The sequence below is a fragment of the Sebastes fasciatus genome, chromosome 1, assembly GCF_043250625.1.
Source record: "Sebastes fasciatus isolate fSebFas1 chromosome 1, fSebFas1.pri, whole genome shotgun sequence".
NCBI lineage: Eukaryota > Metazoa > Chordata > Actinopteri > Perciformes > Sebastidae > Sebastes > Sebastes fasciatus.
In genome coordinates this window covers 21,095,989-21,113,593 of record NC_133795.1, presented here as the reverse complement: position 1 = coordinate 21,113,593, position 17,605 = coordinate 21,095,989, and the positions used below count along the sequence as shown (strand labels likewise).

Sequence of the window (17,605 nt, the reverse complement as noted above, 5' to 3'; positions counted from 1 at the left end):
ACAGGAGGAGCTCTAGCTGCTGAGTCACAGACTTCCTCTACTCTGTTTCAAATCATTTTTGAATGAAACAGAGTTGCATATATTGAAATAACTCTCCATCAATTCTCTCTCCACTCCTCAGCCTTCTCACTTTCTCTCCCTCTCTGTTCTTTCTTATCCGCTTCTGACCCAGATCTTTACTTTATTCATACTGTTTGCCTCCTCTTTTTCTGTGTCCTTCATTCATTATCTGGCATTCCTTCATTGCATCTCTGCTACTGCCACTTTCTCTCTTGTATAATCTTTACTTTTTCTTCTCTGTACCACAAACATTCCTTTCCCTACAAGTCATCTGGCCAACAAGCTCTGCTATAGTGGGCTATTCCTGGAAAGGGCTCAGATAATATAAGTGTGTGTGTGTGTGTGTGTGTAAGCTATAATGACACTGTGGGTGACGGAAGACAAAGTGCCAGCTGACAACAACCAGGTCAGGATCATTTGTGTGAAATCCACCTTTAGCCGCTGTTCGACCCCGCAAACGGCCTCATTGAATCATAAACTGGCTCCTGTGAGTCATAACCAGCAGGGGCACACACAGTAACTCTGACTCATAGCCCTGGTCTTGGACCATCGTCACAGAATCTTTAAGCTAAGGTGGATGAGAAGGGTCGAACGAATGCAGAAGCTACAATGCAAATGGAAAAGCCACAAATGCCACAACGCAAATGCAAAAGCCATAACGCAACCATCAGGAATGGTTGAGAGAAAGGGCTGCATTATTTCACATAGAGCTAAAGTCGGTCTAGAGGGTGTTGGATGTTGTAGTGATTGAATTAAGCCTTCTGAAACCATACAAACAAAATGTCCTTGAAATGTTTAATCAGGAACATTGAAGCTTCACACAAACGTCATGACATAACTAACTTTTTACCACAGGAAAAGAATGGCAGGGGCCCTCGTGGGCAAACAAGCTTTGGCTTTTGCAAGGGCTGTTAACGCGTTAACGGAAACTCATTTTAACGCCACTAATTTCTTTGATTTTCTTGTCATACTAGCTTGTTGAGAAGGAGGCCAAATAACGCTACAAAGTTACCCCAAATTTTGGCAAGGACTTCTTACCTCAAGCTATGTGAATGAAAATGGGTTCTATGGGTGCCCACGAGTCTCCCCTTTACAGACATGCCCACTTTATGATAATCACATGTAGTTTGGGGCAAGTCATAGTCAAGTCAGCACATTGACACACTGACAGCTGTTGTTACCTGTTGGGCTGCAGTTTGCCATGTTATGATTTGAGCATATTTTTTATGCTAAATGCAGTACCTGTGAGGGTTTCTGGACAATATTTGTCATTGTTTTGTGTTAATTGATTTCCAATAATAAATATATACTGTACATACATTTGCATAAAGCAAGCATATTTGCCTACTCTCATGTTGATAAGAGTATTAAATACTTGACAAATCTCCCTTTAGGATACATTTTGAACAGATAAAAATGTGAGATTAATTAGTGATTAATCACGATTAAATATTTTAAATGATTGACAGCCCTAGCTTTTACACTTTCTACAAGGTTAACTCCTCGGGAGATGTGAGGTTTTCATAGGATGCTGTACGGCGGTATGTGTCTCCCCCTCTGAGCGGCTTTATGTAAGTGCTGTTGGGTGAAATCAGCTTAAAGCTGAAGAGGACGGGCAGAGGGCTATTTTTGGGTGATTCCCTGCTGCCCTTGTAATTTGGAAAGGTTTACTGAAGGAGAGAGAGAGAGAGAGGGAGACGGAGAGGAAGAGGGAGAGGGAGAAAGTGTCAGACAGGGTTGTTGTTAAATCTCTAACTGTGAGCTATAGGATGTCATTAAGCTGCTGTGCTTGGCTGCTCACACACACACAAACATATCACACACTTACATGCACAGGGTCTTAAGCCCCATTCTGCTCTTTGCTATTGTGTCTCTGTGTCTTATTCTCTCAGGCCAGCCGTATGTGCACGTGTGTGAGCAGTATGTTTAATAGGGCTGGGACGATACACCTGTCTCCTGATTCGATACTATCACGATACTTGGGTGGCGATTCAATATGTATTGTGATTTGATACTACAATTTATTGCGATTTTTGTTAACTTTTTAAACACTAGACCATGACAGAAAAGTTGAATCACACACTTTTACTTTTGAAAATATCTAAATTAATACAGTAAAAATGTTTGATTTTCAGCATGTATGTAGTCAGAGATGTCCTAAAGTCAAATATATGAGGCAGGCATTAATTATATTTTTTTCCAGCAACCCAAAAATCAAAGAATAAAGAAATTTCCCTCACAAGTTAGTGGTATTTTCTTTTTAATTTATAAGGGACATGTAATATTTTATACTTCTGGTGAATATAATCCAATCAATCTTATTTACATAGATGTATTTTGTATATACAGTTCCCTTTGTTTACACCTTATTTTGAAAACCAGACATAGTCACACGTATATACTTCCACTAACGTCGCCAAGTCCGTCACTAAGTCTCCCGTCAGCTCCGTTCTCTTTATGCATCCATGGTCCGCTCCATCGGGGCCGTTTGAATGCATTTAATACAAATGTCAGTATATGGGTGCTCTACAGTTGTAGCGTCGGCCCATTTGACCACAGAGATAAGAGTGACGGTAACGATAACATTTTCTGTCCATGACAGATTTAGCTTGCAGCTTTGGCCATGATATCTTGCTCTGCTTTTCCTGGCAATGTGTGAAACCCAAAGTGTTTCCATACTGTACTGTATGTGTAGTGTTTACCACTTTGGATTTAACATGTGAGGATGCAGGTCGTATCCACGCAGACCCTCCGCCGTTTTGTGCTTTCTAGTTTCGGCTGCGGTTTGTTTTGGTTGACGGATGTGGAACGGATATGACATCACGTTACTCAGACTACAACAATAAAAGCAGTAACTTCTTTCTACCTCCGTATAGACTCAAATGAAGCAAATATATTGATTCTGTCATTAAAAAATGTATTTCAAAATTGTACAAATTAAAATAACGATACATAAGTGAATCGATTTGTTTACTGTGTGTGTTTCTGTTTGAGCATATATGAGTCCCTGCATGTTAAAACCACACACACACACATACACACACACACACACACACACACACACACACACACACACACACACACACACACACACACACACACACACACACACACACACACACACACACAAATGGAAGCTTGGGGTGCCTCAATAATGATGCTTAATTTATACGTGAGAGGTGACAGCACCTGCAGAGGTGTTGATTATCTCGCCAGAGTTTCCTGTGAAAATATAACCTCGCAGTCATCCGTCTGTCCTTTACTGTGCTACAGACTACTCATCCATAAAGAACCATTGTGGGGAAATGTTGCCTGAATGTGTCTGCGTGAGTTCCTGCAGAGAAATCATCAGAAGTCTGCCATTAGAAACTGAGGAATGAATGAGAACGTGGCTAAGCCTCAGGGAGACTGAACTATGAATGTGAAAAACACAGAGACTGTGGTGTGAGAGTTCAATGTGTCAACGGTGTTTTGTGGGATTCACTGCATTCTGCTGTCTTTTGGAGTCTCTCCTGTTGTGCCATGTTCATGCACGATATGCAAAACTCATATTCATCCGTCTTTACAGGTGTTTCACCAAGAGAGAGTTGAGAAAAGCAGCAGTTTGGTTTAACTATGGCTGTTAAAGTTAATGCGATTTCTTTAATGCAACTTGCGATTTTGGGGTTGTGGTGGGCTCAATTTTAAAGCTAAAGTGAAGATACTGGCATCATATTAAATACATACACAAGCGCAGTGTGCTAGCTCGACTAATAATTGTTAGAAACAAGCTAAAACTAAAGCTGTCTATATGTACTCCAACTGTTTAGCTTAGTTTGCCACGTATCTTAAAATTCTTGTATCTAATCCGCTGGCTGAGACAAAGCAGCCCCAATGATGAATCACATCAGACGGAGGAGGACAGACGACAGGAGGAAGGCCTGATACTGACTGATGTGTGTGTTCTTCATTCTTTCTTAACTTCACTCAGGAATATTATTTTATTGACATTTTAGATTTGTTTACAGTGTGATATTATAGTGACTTTGCTGTTGTAAACATTACCATAGCAGCTCTAGAAACAGCATTTAGTTATATTTTAAATAGGGCTGTCAAAGCTAATGCGTTATCATGCATTAACGCAAATTCGTTTTCACACCACTAATTTCTTTAATGCATTACTGCAATCAATCTTTCGGAGGTTGTAGCGCGCTCAGTTTTAAAACTAGAGTGAATCAATGGTATAATGGTAAGGAATCCATTAGTACCAACCATCTCATACCTGCTTGTCATGAAGGAGGCTAAATAACGCTCCAAACTTGCACTAAATTTTGGTGAGGAAATACTGTCATGGCCATTTTCAAGTTGCATTAATGCGTTGACAGCCCTAACACGTTCCACTTCGTCGCGGTTCCATTTTGATTTATAAATGCAGACAGATGTTTTTGAAATATATTAAAAATATTTCAGACATCCATGCAGTGCTGCCAGGAAATGGAAAAAAAAACATTTTTCCCATCAACAACATCAGCTCACTGACTCACTGAAGGTAAGTTAAGGTCATGTGTGTGGTTGAGTTAGTGGTCCACAGTGTGTGTTTGCCCTCCTGCAGACACAACTGCTGTATTTAACCCAGTGTTTTGCCTGCAGGAAAGGAGCTCTAAGCAACCACTCAGTGACAGCCTGAATGACTGACTCTCAAAGCTGGATGGATGGATGGAGAGAGGCAAAGTGGAAGAGGAGTGAAAGAGTCAAGTGAGGCAGAATATAGCCTCTCAGTACTAATGGGAAAAACATACTTGCTGGCTGCGGCCCTCTCGCATTTTCCCATCCAACAACACACATCTTTAGATCGTCAGTGAACCGAATCTTAACCTTTATTTGGCGGTTTTCATTAAACTGTCATGACGCTCATATGCTGCTGTCGGCAGCCTGTAAAGCAGGGAGAAGTGGCAACTGTAATGTGAACAGGAGCAAAGCACTATGGAACTGTGATGCTGGAAACTTGAATTTCCCTCATGATCAATAAAGTTACCCATTATCTATCTATCTATCTATCTATCTAAAGGCTGAGTTTGTGGAGGTTTGTTTATAACATTAACCAGCGCTCGATACTCACCGGTGCGCAGTACTGGCACACGCGTACCGTGACTTTTTCTTGCTCTTCCGGAGCACCGCGTCTCATAGGCTGTATGAACATAAAAACTATGTGGGGAGCATCTGGACGAGTCTGCTCTTTTAGGGAAAAACATTTCCAGAAGAATTAAATGTTCAGACGAAGGCTGTGATATGTGCAGACTTTATTCTGTAGCAAACCAAGACCATGATTTAAGTGCCTAAATGTAACATAAAAAACATAAAAGTTGATGCTTCAGTTGCTACGACTGAATATTACATTCAGATGGCAACCTGAATTGTATAGAAGTCTATGACAAAATGCCCCTACTTCTCACTTGATTTATTCCCTCAGTAAACATTGTAAACATGAGTTTATGGTCTCAATCGCTAGTTTCAAGTCTTCTTCAATACAGCATGATGTTCATTTAGTAAATGATGGTCCCATTTAGAGTCAAATAGACCATAAAGCAGGGGATGCTCTGTGTGTCTGAGTTGTGTGTTTTCAGTTCATTAAAAAGTTAATTCTAAAATTTCTGTTGCCTAAAAATGACTGGCTGTACTTGGCTCCAGCTTCTCATGTCACTTCTGTTTTCAAAGAACCAAGATGGCAATGGCCAAAATGCCGAACTTGAGGCACTCCAAAACGGCACTCCACAAACCAATGGGTGACGTCACGGTGACCACGTCCACTTCTTATTTACAGTCTGTAATTACATTGCAGGATCACGTGTTGAGTGGAAAAAAAAAAGTTTCTCTTTGCTGATAAGAGGATGGAGGCTCAAGCATTATTCTGACCTTCCGAAACAAACCAAAGTGAAAGCTTAAATACTCCACAGAGTAGATTTTAGGGTTGAGTAGTTGTGGTCATAATGTGTTTTTTGTAGGACTGTCCATCGATTCAAATATTTAATCGTGATTAATCGCATGATTGTCCATAGTTAATCGCAAAATAAACGCAAATTAATCTCACATTTCTTATCTGTTCAAAATGTACATTAAGTATTTAATCTTATCTTCTCTTATCAACATGAGAGTGGGCAAATATGCTTGCTTTATGCAAATGTATGCATATATTTATTATTGGAAATCAATTAACAACACAAAACAATGACAAATATTGTCCAGAAACCCTCACAGGTACTGCATTTAGCATAGAAAATATACTCAAATCATAACATGGCAAACTGCAGCCCAACAGACAACAACAGCTGTCAGTGTGTCAGTGTGCTGACTTGACTATGACTTGCCCCAAACTGCATGTGATTATCATAAAGTGGGCATGTCTGTTAAGGGGAGACTCGTGGGTACCCATAGAACCCATTTTCATTCACATATCTTGAGGTCAGAGGTCAAGAGACTGCTTTGAAAATGTCCATGCCATGTTTTCTTCGCCAAATTTAGTGCAAGTTTGGAGCGTTATTTAGCCTCCTTTACAACAAGCTAGTATGACATGGTTGGTACCAATAGATTCCTTTGGTTTTTTTGTTTTATATGATGCCAGTATCTTCACTCTAGCTTTAAATCTGAGCCCACTACAACCAAAAAATAGCAAGTTGCGTTATGCGTTAAAGAAATTAGCAGTGTTAAAACAAATTTGCGTTAACGCGTTATCTTTATTATATATTTGAGTTAACTTCGACAGCCCTAGTTTTTTCTTTTATTATTCTAGTTAGAACGCTCACAATAACAACACAACTACGTCATTTGTAAGCCAGATTAGTAGGCGAGAAGTCGAACTATAGAATCAAACAGCTTAACTGCGTTGATACTTAATCAGGTTTAGGGAAGGAGCTGCATTGTTGTGTGAGGGGGTGAAGCACTACACAGCTGAGCACTGACAGGAGGAGTCTCTGCCTGTGATGGATGGGAGCAGGGAGAGATGAGCAGGGGAGAGACACGGTGGCCAAAGGCTGTCTCATGAACAAAAGGTCACCGCTTTGACCTCGCCGCAGTCAACATGTCCATCAAATGTCATACGTCCTTGAGCGCGACACTGAACTCTTACTGTCTGCTTCACTGCCTGAAAAACAAACAGTCATACCGACGTGTCGCTAGCTGCTCTACAGTGCAGCTTGTTTAGAAAAAGGAGTCCCATATTTAATATGTGTGCATATGGCTTGTATAGCACGTTAGAATTCATTAATTTTCCTTAAAATGCTGAAATAAAAACAAATCCAACAAAGAAATAAAGTGAATACAAATTGTTGCTGTGTCTTCAAATGACAATTATTTAGCTTTTTGTCTATAATAACTGATTTGTTTTTTATTTGTAGTTAATTTTGCATGCCACGTTAAAAACAAATCAATTGAAGAGGTGTATTATATTTCATTGCTGTCCAGCAGAGAGCTGCGTTAACCTGCCAACACTAAATGGACAGTACTGTCATTAGTTTTAATGAGCAGGTGGAACAGAGGTTTTTCTTTTTTAAGTGGAAACACGTCATGATGCCAAAATGAAAAACAAGCAATTGTCCAATCACAGCGTGGGGGCGGGGCTGACACGAGCTGTTGGTAGACTTGACCTCCTGCTGACTGGAGGGACATTACAGACTGTCCATTTAGTTCCACGTGTGATGGGACAGATGGATTTTGCTGCAGGAAGTTTAGAGGGATCTTCCCTCTGACCACTGACAAAATGTTTTCTTGTTCACAGCGCACTTTTTGTTCATATCCAAAAATTGGATTAATCTTTTGTACTTACATCGTTTGGAATGAGAAGCTCCTGAGATGTGGTTTGAGAGTTGGCGTCCATCCCTCCTGAGAGAGAGAGAGAGAGAGAGAGAGAGAGAGAGAGAGAGAGAGAGAGAGAGAGAGAGAGAGACAGAGAGCGAGAGAGAGAGCGAGAGAGAGAGAGAGATTATTATCCTCCAACATATAGGCCTAACACAGTTACCGCACACATACAAATATTTCTGTCCTTCCTTTCTTCCTCTCTTTTCCTCCTGTCCTTCATCCCTTCCTTTCTTACTTTTTCTCCTTCCTCCTGTCCTTTCTTCCTCTCCTTTCCACCTTTCCTTCCTTCCTTGCCATTTTTCTGTCCTTCATTTCTTCCGCCCTTTTCCTCCTTTCCTTGCTTCCTTTTTTCCTCCCCCCCATCATTTCTTTCTATCTTTTCCTCCCCTCTTTCCTTGATCCTTTCTTACTTTTTCTCCTTTCCTTTCTTCCTCTCTTTTCCTCCTTTCCTTCCCTACTTTTCTCCTTTTCTTCTTTCCGTCCTTCCTTTCTTCCTCTCTTTTCCTCCTTTCCTTCCCTACTTTTCTCCTTTTCTTCTTTCCGTCCTTCCTTTCTTACTCTCTTTTCCTCCTTTCCTTCCCTTCTTACTTTTTCTCTTTTTTCTGTCTTTCCTTTCTTCCTCTCTTTTCCCACCTTTCTGTCCTTGCATTATTTCCCTCCTTTCCTTTCTTCTCCTCCTTACTGTCCTTCCTTCCTTCCCTCCTCTACACAGGGAGTGGTTTGGTCACAGCGAGCTAAACCAACAGTTCCTCTAATAAAGTGTGTTGATGTGTGTTGGCAAACGAGCGCAGTGTGTGTGTGTGAATTATTTTCACTTCTACGACTGATGACTTTTATACCTGACACATAATGGAATAATCAGCCATCCATATCCCTGCATGATAATCGTCTCTTCTTCGCTCTCTGCTGTGCATGCGTGGTTAGCATTCGTTTGAGAAATTACATGACAAAGCGGCCGTGTCTGTTTAACAGCGGAGGGAAGTCATTTACAAAATGTGAACAGACCCGACTAACACCAGCTTGATTCCACGTGGTTCACACTGCGTTTACAAAAACACAGTACGTGGTGGAAGAATTACTCAAATCATTTACTTAAGTAAAAGTATCGATACCACAGTGTAGAAATACCATGTTTCAAGCTTTCACTTGCAGTTTTGCGGCTGGAAGCAATTTTGGTGTTTGGGTCATTTTAAACCGTGGAGCAGTGATGGAATATAACTAAGTACATTTTACTCAACTGGAGTATTTCCATCTTATAATATTTTTTACTTCTACATTTATCTGACAGCTATAGTTCCTTTCCATATCATTCACATCAATTTTACATGCGATCAATTTATAAAATATGCATTGTTATAACTACACAACATTAAAATACTGCTTAAATGTACATCTTAAAGCTTCAGTAGGGAGTATATTTTTGGCATTATTGGGCTGAAATCCCATAATAACCTTTCAGCATATTGTAATTCAAATGTTCTGAGAGTAAAATGAAGAGTTTTTCAAAATTTCCATTACGGTCCGGAACATCTGTTTTTGTTTTGACCATGTGATCACGTCCACTGCCCATTTCAACACCCCCTTTGCTACATATGAAACAAATTGGCATACAAACACAGCTAACGAACTGGATCAACAGAGATAACGTTAACGATAGATTCTACCAGACCTGAAAAGCTTCGGCACATCTCTCTGTGGTCCGTGTGCAGCTGGGTTATCAAGGCAGCGAGTATTTGAGACACACACCCGCTGAAGTGATTCCGACTCTACTGCTGCTGGCCAGAGGCTAACGCGGTCGTGTTTAGAAGGTAACCCTCAAATTGTGAAAACGTGCGCTAACTGCTATCAGTCACAACGGAGGAGAGGACGGGCCACGGCTCCAATGTTTTGAATTTGGACTGCCGTACTCATTTTAAAACGCTAGCTGTTAGTCCTACATATTTATTCCTTTAAAGTGTGCTTTAAGTTCTCCTTTCAGATCAACTAGATGCCACAGAGTATTAATAATTCATGAGTAAAATGTAAATCTAGACAAGGCATTAAGAACATTTTTCTTTAATTCTTACATTGTGGAAATCTGGCCTCATTAATGAGATGTCTCACTGTTGCACATACAGTATTTGACTTTTACACAAAAGCTATGAAAACTAATTGTCTGCATGGTTACACCTTTGATTTCCACCTTTTAGTCAATTAGCGGCGTCACCTCTCCAGAGCAGCATGTATTCTAGCCTGATGGAGCTAAACATCTTCAGGCAAGGTTTGATTCCCAAACGTCAGCACGTACTGTGAGCCCAGCTGGATGCTATAACGCAGAACTGTTTACTAAAATAAAGATGAATTATCTCATTATGTAGTGAAGTTTCTTACAGCGTGACTGGTGGGAATAAGAGAAAGGAAAGTGCATTTTAAAAGATAAATTCAGAGCATGTCTGATAAAATTAAAAATGATAAAAACATCTCCTGTGTTTTTGATGCAGTGAATGATGAAACTCCATGTAATGACACTTTTTTTTTCTGAAATGGAAATAGGGCTTTTGAATAAAAATATATATTTTTTTCCTTTTTTGGTTGAAACACAGTCGCTGTAGTTTTTGTGTCGGAGGAGCTGAGGACCAAAAAGGTAGTGAAGAGCGGTGATAACAAAGTGACTTCAAAGTCAAATGTGTACAGAACAGACGGATAAGCCTGCTGAGAACCCGTCTCCACTGTAACACCCACAGACACACACACACACAAACACTCACACGCACGCTGTTATACACATGCATGTATGCTTCTACATGCACAACACATGACATTTTTTGGAAATGTTAACAGTTACCCAACCGCGTACGCACTACGGCTGTCCCCCAGTCAGCATTTCAAACCGATGCGTCAACTCAGAGGGGGTTCGTCTTTGATATAATAATTTTTCATGTGCTTGTGGTTCAAGTTTTTTCCTTACCTACATATATTTTTTATTATTTTTTGTTGTTGACCCATGTTGTGGGGACATAAACCTGTTTAACAGTCACATTGTGGGGACTCGCCTTCCAAATGGGGACAAAATGCATGTTCCCATAACGTAAATCAGTATATTTTAGGGTGAGGACTTGGTTTAGGGTTAAGGTTAGGGTTAGGATTAGACAAGTAGCAGGAACAATTAGGATAAATCTTCAGGAAATGAATGTAAGTCAATGTAATGTTCTCAAAAGTGATGAAAACACGACTGTGTGTGTGTCTACGTACCAGATAGAACTTGTGTAGCTGATTGGCTGATGGGGGCCAGGCCCTGTTGCTGCATTGACAACTGGTGGAGCTTTGCTAACTAGGAGAGGAATAGAGAAGGACAGAGAAGTTCAAATAAATGACAAACGTTAAGTCACAGAAAATATCAATATCAAATATAATATCTGAAGAGTAAAAGTCTTATTTTTTTGTTTACCTCTGAATGTGGAATGCCGTAGTGACTCTGTACTGCGTATGTCTGAAATAGAAAAAGACAGAAAAGAAGTGTCACTTAAGTGAGGAAAGAACATGTCTGAATCCATGCAGTATTGTTTCTGTACCAGAGGGCATCATTATGTAAGGGATAATGTACAGCGAGCCAGCCATTGTTGTGAAAGAAACCCTGTCTCTCATCGACTTGAAGGGGATTCTTTCACAACAATGACCAGCTCTACTTTACATTATCCCGCGTATAACACGGCTACTTACTTAAGAAATCAATAATTTGACAATAAAACGGTCCCCTAGAGTCCGACATCAGAACTGCGCCCATAGCAACGGTCTGTTATACATGGCAACGGTCTGCTATAAAGAAATAACAGACCGCAGAATGCCTTGATTAACCAATAGGAATTGAGTATTCAACAGCGCCGTGTAATAAATGTATTTAATTTGATTTAATATTTGCCCTATGTTTCAGCTCACAGGCTACATAAAGGCTACTGCCCTCCCTCTGATTGGTGGAGGATGTGGCTGTAGTGTAAGAGGAGGCTGCAGACGCTACTCAGGACTACTCTCTGCACATCTTAGTGTAAAAAACACTTGAACTATATTATTATTTATAGCCTGTATTCTAAAAATAAAAACAGGAATTATCAGGTCTCTGAAAGCAACATGCAATATTAAGTGGTCACAATCTTTTTCATTAGACACCATTCATTTGGAAAACTGTCATCGCTCATAAAAAAAAAAGAAAAAGAAAATCGCTCAACCATGTTGATGTCTTGTCTTTGATGAAAAATTATTACATTTTCCAAGATCTTTGGAGCTCATAACTCAAAGCCCATGTAACAACAACAAGCTATAGGTCTATTTCTGTACATCTTTACATTGAGTAAAAAATAAGCACTTGTTTTGCAGAGGTGGACTTTCAGCTTCTACTATAGTAATACGTCATATTCCCATTTTACCAACAACCTTCTTTTTTTCACTTTGAGCACAAAATTAAGCAATTTGTCAAAAAAACTTTGGCAAACAGTGTGGCTAATCAACTTACTCAGGAAATGACTCAAATAAACATGAAATATCATAGAAATGCCAAAATACACTGGAGGGGGGCTTTAAGTTGCAGAACTTCTGGAGTTATTTTAACCCAAACCGCGATCTTTCAGTAGTAGTAGTTTGTTGCCTAAGCCTAACCAAGTCAATCTATTCCTAAACCTAACCAAGTATTTTTATTTTTAAAAGACTGGGGCAGAAATTGACAAGTGTCACGTGTTGTTGAACATTTGAATGAAAACGCACGTTGTTGAATGTCGTGCTGAGCAAAGTACTTTGTTATATTCCACCACTGCCTTTTTGTCAGAACATCGTCAGGATTAATGCTTCCCAATGTTCTACTTAGCCGGGAGACACTGACAACACAACTGTAAAAGGACTTTCACTCAATCATCCGTCCTGAATCTCCTGCGACATCTCGCTGTATCTCCTTATTAGAGCGTCTGTGTTTATCTCTCCAAGATCATGATTTAAAGAGTTTTTTTAGAGGCCTTCCCAAATCCCAAACTGAACTTCAAAGAGAATGAACAGTTCCACAGGCAATGCAGAGACAGGCTGAGGGGTTGGGGAGCAGACTCTGTGTGTGTGCGTGTGTGTGTGTGTGTGTGTGTGTGCAACAGACTTTGTGCATCAGAGAGATATTCAGTGTGTCTCCCCGAGGTTCACCACACCTTATATAACAGATTTCAGAGCTGTTATCCTTGCCGCAGACTGCACTGCCACTTGCCGCTGAACTTCTGACTCCTGATGCTAACTCGGGGATTATGAAGAAAAGGGCTGTTTGCAGAAAAAGTGCTCCCATCATAAAAAAAAAGTATTTTCAGAGGCGCTACAAGAGAAATGGACCTGGGTGTGCTCGGCTTCTTTGATATCGTTACGCCTCTCCTTGATCTGTAGATATGCCGGTAAATATTTATACACGCTGGCAAACCTGAAAGTCTACACATTGCATGCCTGAATCCAAACGGTCCATGCAGGCGCTAACACAAAAAAATTGCCATACACTCATAAATATTCGTTGGTGGCTTAATACGGCACACATCACAGATGCAGCAGCAGCTCTGGTACTTCTGGGCCCGCATTTATCAAACGTCTCAGAGTAGGAAATCACTTCTAACTGGACCAAAATTCTTACACTGACACATTTTTTGCTCTTACTTTAGGACTTGGGAGTTAAAGTTTGAAATAACTCCTATCTCTGCTGATATTTAGAAAAGCTCCAGAGGAGTCCGCCAGGAGGTGGCGTTCTGTGAGTGGAGAGATGTTTTGGATCAGGATTCTGTCAGAACCAACAACGTCGGCAGTCATAAATCAAACTTCGATTGCTCATGCAGCCCCTCATACAGATAATGCTCCTCACTGAAAGCGAAATAAAGCTTTTGTTTTTAACACAATGCTGGCTGGATGTCACCTGCTTATCTGTCATGATGGATGTCTCAACATGTTACCACTGGTAAATAAGTAAGGGTTGTTGTGTCTTATTTATTTTTCATTTATTTTAAATAACGGAAGAGACTATTATATTATATTCATGTTGTTACCGTGTATTTCTGAACACTGGGTGACATTTGGCCTACAGAAATACATTTGAAACGTAATGAAATACATATTTCAGCAGCAAGCGACACATCATAAAGGAGTTCTTCTCATTATTTTCAAGACTGCACCTTCCTCCGACGCACCTGTAACACAGTTAGGTGTGCAGAGATTTTTTTTTCTTCAAAAAGTCAGTTCATTAAATTCACTTGGAATATGTGAATGGCTGGCTTTGTTTGCTCAAAGGCATATTTTTGCAAATCTAACCCTGATAAATACGTTTTTTTGTACATACACAAAGACCTGTCATTTTAACTACATTAATTGGACCATATATTGTCCCAGAAATAATTGCGATAAATTATATTATTGTCATTTTAAGACCATTTTATTCAACTGATACAATGATAATATAATAGCATGATAATGCATTGCACCCTTTAAAAGAGCGATTAACTCTTAATTCTAAGAATATTCAGACATTGGAGTGTGAAAAAAAAGATAAAAATATTCTAAATAAATAAAACAAATTAAATAAAACCACACGACCAAAACAATAAATAAAAAGGATTCTCTGGCTCTGTTAACAAAACTGTGTACTGTGTGCGCATTAAGAAAGAAAAGAAAGAAAGGCACTTTATTGATCCCAGAGGGGAAATTACATTTTTCACTCCGTTATATTTACACAGTAAATAGTACACACAAGCCCGAAACACACACACACACACACACGCACAAACAGGACCTATATACATGCATTAATGCAGAGATGACAGAGCGAGGGGGCTGCCCCTGACAGGCGCCCCGGACAGTTGGGGGTTTGGTGCCTTGCTCAAGGGCACCTCGGCAGTGCCCAAGCAGCAAATTGGCACCTCTCCAGCTACCAGTTCACACTCAGTACTTGGTCCATGCGGGGACTTGAACCGGCGACCTACTGTTGGTAGAAGTCGCTGTCGTGTTCTTTTATTCCTTCTTTCGGTGATCTACCATGTGAATAGGTGATAAAACCTGCTAGTGGGTGTAGTAAGCCCCTATTGACCCATATTTGTGGAGCTAATAGCAACTGATAACGCCTATTTAATAGCCTAATCGGCTACACAAAATTATGCTACAGGTGAAATTTTAAATAAAAAAAAGATATACGAATTTTTCTTAACATGATCTACAGGATTTACACATTTGCTTTATCGTATCTAATCTTTTTTTTTACTTACTTACCTTCATACACTGTCTAAAATATAGTTACTTACTAATGTACTCTCTAAAACTTTAACTCACTCATTTGTTTACTTTCACTCAAATGAACTTAACGTCAGCACAAACTGATTTCCAGCTGATAGTATCATTAAGAAATGCTGAGCTTTAATCTTGAAATAAAGATTAATGTTAAATCCCAGACATGACTCTGTGACAGCTGCAGATGAGTCTGTCAACAGGAAGCAAATTGAACCAGAAAGTACGCAAATAGATGAATCCTCATCTCTCTCTCTCTCCATCACTCCCTCCCTCTCTTCTTCCCCTCCGCATCACTGTAGCTTAAATAATGAATTAAAAGCATTAATCGCCTCACGCAGCCACTTAACTCTGCACTAACCCTCCTTCCATCCCTTCCTCTGTCACTCTCCCCTCCATGTCTCCCTCGTTCTCCCGAACATCCTTCTTCTGTTACTTCTCTTTCTCTCATCCTATTTCTATCTCCGTCCTCTACTCCTTTTCTCCTCTCTTCCTCGTCTCCCCATGTTGTTCGTTTTTTAAATTCTTTACTCTACAAAGAGCTTCTTAGGTGACATAATGAAGTTACCCTGCAGGACATCTGGAGTCTAGCAATGTCAAGAAGTCACAGAGAATCGCTCGATCACATATCACATGAAAATCCATCTTGTCAGGCTTCAAGTAATATGTTTGCTCCCAGCAAGCCAGAACACGGACCAATCAGCGTCATGTGAGGAGCTATTGGCAGCTACTAGCGTGGCTTAGGTGTGTGAGGCATCACAAAGAGGTGACTATTCCTTCTAAACAACAATGGTGGCTCCTGAAGAGGTTAGCATGCTGCAATAACCTCAGTTGAATCAGAAGTGGAGAGTATTTCTTCATTGAAAGAAGAGCAAAGAACGCGACTGAAGGCTTTTTCTCGACGTTACAGATGTTTTTGCTCTTCTCCCTACTGGCTTCGGCGAGAGTTTGATTGACAGATGGTTCATCCAATCACCTGCCAAGTATTTTTTCAACGTGCCATTCTAAAAATGATGTATGTGAATATTTCTGCGTACTGGGGTCCCTAAACAGTCTTGGAATTACATGAATTGGGTATCCCGGTAAAGCTGAGACTCTTGTAGATCCAATGAGCCCAACTGTATTCATGTGTGATGATGTTAGTCCTCACTGTAGTGAAACCATTTTTAAAAATTTGACCTCACTGTATAAAATGACCTGTTGTGACCTCTGGGGTAATCAGAGCCTCATGAAACTTTACAACCGCAAACTAGAGACCTAGAGCATTCAGAGGATGGATGGTTTTCATGGGTAGATTGACAATAAGGGGGTTTCTGAGCAGTTTCCAGAACAGAAGTGCTCTCCATCCAATCCCCGAAAATGCAATTCTTGCAGCACAAATCTTAAAATGTCAAAAGTTTTTGATACCAAATCACAGCATGGCTCTTTCTGTGGTGTTCCTCAAGGTCTTGGTGTCTTAATGTGGTATATTGGAGGGATTAATGATCATTTGTATCAATTCTTGAATGGTAAAAAAATGGTTAAATTTAGCACCAAATCTGTGTAACAAATGGTATCAACCCAAAAATTGCTGCAACAACTTATGAGACATAATCGAGCATGGGGATGGCCATCATATACAGTAGGTCTATCATAATGCTCTAAACCCTTATACACTTTCTCAATGTACTTTAATTTGTTTATTAATTAATTAAATCAATTAATTAACACTTCATCCTGTCATCCTGGTGATAGGAGCATCCCATCAGAAAGCTCCACAAACTACATATCTTGTCATTTGATTTGGAGTACTTGTTAAATACCTGCCCGAAAGTTGCGAGTTAAACTTATTTCACTCCACATGCAACACGTACTTGCGCGTTTGTTGCCTGTTAATGCTCGTATTGTGTTGCAGCGGAGACTGTCAAGTTGCAGCAGCTTGAATTTGGAACTAAAACACCCTTATGGAACAATTCACTTATATGTTAACAAACTATCTGCACCACATGTCAGATATTTCTTTTCCTAGCCCAGCTGTCAGAGACAAGTATGGTTAGAGAACAGATCGACTGACACAACTTGAGAGCATTTCAAATTCTCTCTCTCTCTTCTTCAGTCTCTACCCGTCACTTTGTCCCTCCTTCTCTCCTCCCATCAGTCCTGCAGAGCCTCCATTAGCTAGTGTTACTGTTGTTTCACATAAACGCACACACCCACACATACCACTTATCTAAAGTTGGTTCTCAAGCATGCAGTTCTGGTTTGTACACGTCTGTCTTTTTGTCTTTTTACCCGTACTCCCATTTATCAGCCTGTCTGCTTTGTCCAGACGTGTGTCTTTTAAGACATATAGTTAATCTACATTTAAGTCAGTCAGGTATCGTTTAACCTTTGTGTGTGTGTGTGTGGCTGTTTGCGTCTCTGCCAGTCTCAATCTGTCTCCAGGTCAGTCAGTGAGTCACTCAGTTTGTTTTACCTC

The 17,605-nt window shown here is 40.1% G+C and overlaps 1 protein-coding gene across 2 annotated transcripts in view; it reads right to left on the bottom strand.

Moving 5' to 3' along the window:
* pcbp4 (poly(rC) binding protein 4) overlaps positions 1 to 17,605 on the bottom strand; it is a 164,759-nt gene that overhangs the window by 20,765 nt on the left and 126,389 nt on the right. For both annotated transcript variants that reach the window (XM_074637026.1, XM_074637027.1), the window contains exons 11-13: positions 11,318 to 11,359; positions 11,122 to 11,200; positions 7,859 to 7,914 (exon numbers count right to left, since the gene is read on the bottom strand). In XM_074637026.1, coding sequence (XP_074493127.1) covers positions 7,859 to 7,914; positions 11,122 to 11,200; positions 11,318 to 11,359 — 177 coding nt within the window. The remainder of the gene's footprint in view (positions 1 to 7,858; positions 7,915 to 11,121; positions 11,201 to 11,317; positions 11,360 to 17,605) is intronic.